Genomic DNA, 6,000 nt, shown 5'->3' on the forward strand with positions numbered 1-6,000 from the left:
CACGGCCGTTGCGAACCTTGACGAACACCTCTCTCTTCTGAAACAAAGCGGTCGCTACCGCCGGGATGTCGGCCCGGTTCAGAGTCTGAATGTACTTGACATCTCTCAAGACTTCCATCAGCTGCAGAAGAAACAGGAAAACAATAACATACTAGACAATAAGCGAAGGTGGGTCGACAGCTCTTCCGTGAGATGTCATGCACAACGTAGCCGGGACGAAATAGTAAGTGGTTACCTGTGAATTGAAGTTGACTGAGATCAGACCGGATGAGATGTTCCTGGTGATGAGGGGCTGGTTGAGATTCAGGGAACAGACCCGGTCGAGGCCGTTGCACCACTCAGAGTAAACCTGCTCCTCATGCTGATCCAGAAGAGCCAACATCTCTATGGACATTTGATACTCACGTACCACCTCTGCACCCTCCATTATCCTAAAGAGAAAAGTAATTATCATATCTATCTATCTATCTATCTATCTATCTATCTATCCATCCATCCATCCATCCATCCATCCATCCATCCATCTATCCATTTATGTATCTATCAAGCTATCTATCTTTATCCATCTATGTAGTATCTATCTATCTATCCATCCATCCATCTATCAAGCCATATATCTATCTATCCATCCATTTATGTATCTATCTATCTATCTATCTATCTATCCATCCATATATCTATCTATCATCTATCTATCCATCCACCCATCTATCTATCTATCATCCATCTATGTATCTATCTATCTTTCCATCCATCTATGTAGTATCCATCTATCTATCCATCTATCCATCCATCCATCCATTTATGTATGTATGTATGTATGTATGTCTGTATGTATCTATCTATCTATCAATCAATCTATGCATCCAACTATCTATCTATCTATCTATCAATCTATCAATCTATGCATCTAACTATCTATCTATCTATCAATCAATCTATGCATCCAACTATGTTTTGATCTATTTATCCATCTATCTATCATCCATCCATCTATCATCCATCCATCTATCATCCATCCATCTATCTATATATCTATCTATCTATCCATCCATTTTTGTATCTATCTATCTATCTATCTATCTATCTATCAATCTATCCATCCAACTATGTATTGATCTATCCATCCATCCGTCCATCTATCTATCTATCTATCTATCTATCTATCTATCTATCCATCTATCTATCTATAATGTTTGAGATATGAATTATATATAAATGCCACCCTATCTATTACATCTTGTTGTTTCTTAAATTCATTGTTTTTTTTAGGTGGACGTTGAGGGATGGCTTGGCTTGGCTGCGAAGGCATTTTATAAGTGTTCCAGGACTCACATATTTTTTTTTTTTTTTTTTTTTATAACAATCAATAAAAAGGACTTCCATCACTGACCAGAACAGTCATTTGCACTGACTTGTCAAAGAGAAGTTTGAAGTTTTGCCACGGGGTTTGAATTCGTTCTCTGAGCATTTTTGTCCACTTCAGCGCTCCAGATGTGTGAGCCATGTTCTTAACCAGGCCGGCTTCCTAGAGGCCAAAAAAGTGAAAAAAAATATTAATGAAAATGACATATCAATTATCATCCATGCTGTATCCACACCACATCATTTAGCGCCTGACAGACCTGGTGTTTTAACAGGTGTTTACATCGCTCAAGCTCCTCTCCAAAATGTCGCCGGAGAACGAGGAAGTTAGGACTGAATATCTGCATGATCTGTTTTCTTTCCAGGAAGGGTCGGAAAACAGCTAAAAGCTGAGAGACAAGAGTTTGAGTAACTTTTAGCATCCTGGTCACAACCTGTGTCGTTCATTATCTGCACAAAGTCATCGAGTTGTGTTATAATCCAGCTCAACTCGCCTTGAACGCAGATTCCAATCCCGAGCAGTCCTTGAATGCCAGGCAGAGAAGTGTGGCGAGGCGGCATTCAAAGTCAGATATCTTCACCTTGAAAGCCTGGTAGAGCTTTTCAAAATCCTTTGGATGATGCAATTGATGAGGGTTTGATTAGGAATTCAATAAAAAAAAAAAGTTGTCATTTGCATAAAGCACAAGATCGCATTTCCCAATAAGGATTATGTCATAAGCTATTTGAAACTGAAGTATCAGGTAGATTGTGAAATGAACACAAATGTCTCCACATACTTCAGAGCATAACACTACTCCAGGTTAACATTGTGTAGCTAGATGCTTATGTATGTGTTATTTTTTATCAAATTTAATTTTTTTTCTTCGAGTTAAATTAATAAATCAAATAATTAGCCATGATAAAAAATAATTAAATAAATTATTAACTTCTTATTTTATCTTCTCAGTGCATGTCAGAGATTAGTATAAAACAAAGAGCTTAATACTATTAATTTCTATTTCAGCTCAAGGTAAAAAAATTAAAACATTTTAAACCAAAAGAAAATGTCACCTGGGAGTCCAGTGGATTGTATTCCCTTTGCTTCACGGCCTGACAGAGGTCAGTAAACTCTCCATAAATGCGGGCAGCCTGCTCACTGTAGATCTTCCCCCTGAGTCCGCCGAACTCCAGCTTTTCCAACCGTTGAAAATCCAGCATCATTTCAAAAAGGTCCTGGGGTGGCAGGCACACATTGCAGTCAAAAAGTTGTCGACAAATCCTCTTTAAGGTGACGTTCTGACGAGAGCCCGTCTTCGCAACGGCGACGCCTCACCTGGATCTGCCTCACGCGACGCAGGAAGCGGTCGAAGCGAGTGAAAACCATGGCGGACGGGAAGTCCCAGGGCGCACCTGCGCGAAGGCCGGACAACCTCTCCCTCTGAGCGTCGTACGTCCTCCTGATGCGGGCGAGGACTCTCGCCGCCTTCTTGACTCTTTGTAAGCCCTCGTCCGTGTCTTCCTTGAGCAGCTGGTCGCCACAGAGGTAATCTGAGGCCTTAGAGGAGAGAAAACGCGTGACTTTTACCTCAGCGGTTTCCATCTCTCTAGCATTTGATGTCGATTATCACGCGGCTCCGTGGAATACTCGATTCTGATTGGTCGATAGCGGCAATCGGCGGTCAGTTATTTCTGAATAATTACCACTTTGTGTTAATAAAGACCATTATATGACGTGTTATCGTAATGCACACTGTGTGATGAAAAAAGAATAATAATAAATAAAAAGTGCCCACCTCCAGTAAACCGCTGTCTTGCGGTTAAACGTTGCTTTTTAACCGCGGTAAAGAAAAAAAAGATACCGCCACAGCCCTAGGTGTACTTGTTATAAAATCATTTCATATCAATATTCATTCTCCAAGTCTTCTTGTATTTAGTAAACCACGTAATAAGCGGGATAAAGTGCAGCCTGCGGGTCACTATCCCTTACATACGGCAAACGGACCAAATGAGGTACACCAGTGATTAAATATAAGAATATTGGAAATTAATAAATACATCATGCTCGCTAACAAAGAGGTTCCACGTCGCTGCCGCACGGTTCTGGAGGAGAACCCATTTCCGACCTGTTGAACGTGGAGGTTGCAGACTTCCTGCAGCAGAACCACGATGCGGGCGGGTCGCCTGTAGGACGCACAGTGCGTCCAGATCAGGCCGAGTGTGTGGAAGAGCGCAGGAAGGAGCGGCTCGGTCTGAGGAAATTCATCCTCCTCCAGTCGAGACAGCTGGAATTGCAGGGGGCGAAGATGGACGTCAATATCCCGGGCCTCCTGTAGCGCTTGGGAGTACATTTATATGCCAAATATCAACATCAGTCAGTCTTGCCAGTCTACTATTAGTAGTTATAAATACAGTATAATCTCACTATCTATTGAAGGAATGAAGACATAATATAACTGAAATTATGTTTGATTGTCTGATAAAGACACTATACTACTGTTCAACCTACATTATTTGAATGATCAAACCTTTTGCCATCTTGCTATTAAAAAAAATAATAATAATAATTTGTATATTTCTTACCATCAAATACATTTCCAATAAGAGTTTTGAACGTTGGCTCATAACTGCTCTCCGACATTTCTAAGATTTTGACCATCTTCCAAACAGCGGGACTCTGAAGCTGGAAATGAAAAAACAGCCAGCATGACAGTATTGCAAACTATATCGAACGAAGTACGCAATTAAACTGCAGAACAATTAAAGAACGGGGCATGCCTGGTGATGTACGCTTGTTAGATTTCTCCTCCTAGACGCCCAGAAGTCGATCTCTACAGAGGGCCCCGGGTTGGAGCCCTTGAGGAGCAGCTCCGCTGAATCTTCTTTTAAGATCCTCTGGACCAGAGTGCTCCAGCTGATGACCATGGACTCTACGCCGTGGACGACTGCGCTGTCGTAGTGATCATACCTGCAAAACATACAGACCGATGAGGCAACTGAAGTTGTGCAAATATATACCCAGTCTGGAAGTAGACCTTCATTCATCCTTACGGCGTCATGGTGCTGTGAGCGTTCTCCATCTGAGCCGGCGCTGTCTGCATTGGGAGGACGGTTTCCCCCAGAACCTGGCCTTGGACGACAGCTGCTCTGCTCCTCATCCTCTCCACGTGCTGAAGAAGGTCCTCGGACATCACGCTCGGCCACTGTCGGCGGTTGTTCTCGTTCGACAGCAGCGGCAAACAGAGCTCGTGGAAGGACACGGAATGAACTCACTCACTCATCTGCCATGCACTATTTACACCGCCAGCATTTCTTTACATGCTGTGCGCTATGAGATGGGCGGTAAACCGCGCGGTGATTACCTGTTCGATGGTGCTTGACAGCTGTTGAAGCGCAGACGGAGACAGGAGCCCAAAAAGCAGAACTTCCTTGCAGTTCTCTGTGCTGAGGGGGACAGCTCTCTTTTTAAGAATGTAGACCTCTTTGTTTTGAACATCGGGTAGGACCTGAACTTGAAAAAATAAAAAATAAAAAGTTATTTGCCGAATTACATTAGGCAGGTTCAAGCTATATCACTGTGTTGGTAATACTACTAGTACGACTTTATTACTACTAATAATATGAATAAGAAGGAACACCTGTTCTTCAACTGTATCTACAGCTAACTGCTATACGATATGCGGAAAGTTTGGGGGGTAAAACAATTTAACCTTTTCATGATGCAATATTTAATTTCTCTGACTTTATCAATATGCAACTGTTTCTCTTGGAGAAATTCTATCATCATCATCATCATAATATTTATTTGTATAGCACCTTTCACACACAGCATGCAACAGCTCAAGGTCGCTTCACCATTAATAATAGTCGATCAGACAGTGCGAAAAGAAAAGCAAACAAACAAAATGCATCCAATAAAAAAAACCCATAAAAAACAAGCAAACGTCACTAAAACGGTGCAGGAGCAACAACTGCCCCGGCAGCAGCAGGGCTCGGCACCGTGCGCACCTCGTCGGACGCACTGAGGCTCCCGCGCGGTGACAGACGGAAGAACACGGCGGTTCCCCTCTCGAAGAAATCCGCCAGAGTCGCCCGGGTCCCCGGTTCGGCCGCGCTCGCCTCCCACGCCCCTGCCTCCAGGCCCAGGAGCCCGCAAACTTTCCGGCCGACGTACCTCGCCCTGTCGTCCCCCGGGAAGGGCGGCGCGCCCTCCTCGTCCGACATTACCGAGAGTTACTTTTTTCCCCCCAAACGCACGCGGCCTCGGGAGCGTCGCCGCGTCCGTGCGCGCGCGCGCACACACACGCACACACACACACACACGCACACACACGCGCGCGCGGTGAAGCTCAGCGTCCCGTTTCCATGGTGACGGTCAGACACGCCGTTCCACTCGTCGCAGTTGACGCTCGCCTTAAACTTTTCCACTCGCCCACGAACTTGAGAAAACGTTTGATTTGTTGACATCACATTTGTTGTCCGTTGCATTTGTTCCGGGGGAAATTGAAATAGGTGCGTGTGCGTCTTTGTTTGTGCGTGTTTGTTTGTGCGTGTGTGCGTGCACGTGCGTGTGTGCGCGGTAGTGGTGGCATGCTGTGTTTGCAGTGTTGCCCCGAGCAACGGTATGTTACGGGGGCTGGACGCCCCAAAACGCCG

At 44.3% G+C, this 6,000-nt stretch overlaps 1 protein-coding gene across 1 annotated transcript in view; it reads right to left on the reverse strand.

The window, feature by feature from the left end:
• Positions 1–5,568, reverse strand: part of LOC307233373 (dynein axonemal heavy chain 11) — a gene marked incomplete at both ends in the record, with an annotated part of 46,128 nt that extends 40,560 nt beyond the window's left edge. Inside the window, 13 exons of the mRNA XM_080004700.1 lie at positions 17–121; positions 236–431; positions 1,416–1,528; positions 1,602–1,754; positions 1,860–1,976; positions 2,419–2,580; positions 2,681–2,902; positions 3,471–3,682; positions 3,928–4,027; positions 4,135–4,312; positions 4,396–4,589; positions 4,707–4,850; positions 5,353–5,568. Of these exons, the coding sequence (XP_079860826.1) occupies positions 17–121; positions 236–431; positions 1,416–1,528; positions 1,602–1,754; positions 1,860–1,976; positions 2,419–2,580; positions 2,681–2,902; positions 3,471–3,682; positions 3,928–4,027; positions 4,135–4,312; positions 4,396–4,589; positions 4,707–4,850; positions 5,353–5,568 (2,112 nt within the window). The remainder of the gene's footprint in view (positions 1–16; positions 122–235; positions 432–1,415; positions 1,529–1,601; positions 1,755–1,859; positions 1,977–2,418; positions 2,581–2,680; positions 2,903–3,470; positions 3,683–3,927; positions 4,028–4,134; positions 4,313–4,395; positions 4,590–4,706; positions 4,851–5,352) is intronic.
• Between the last annotated feature and the right edge of the window lie 432 nt (positions 5,569–6,000).

This window comes from Zeus faber, assembly GCF_960531495.2.
Source record: "Zeus faber genome assembly, chromosome: 8".
In the NCBI taxonomy this organism is placed as follows: domain Eukaryota; kingdom Metazoa; phylum Chordata; class Actinopteri; order Zeiformes; family Zeidae; genus Zeus; species Zeus faber.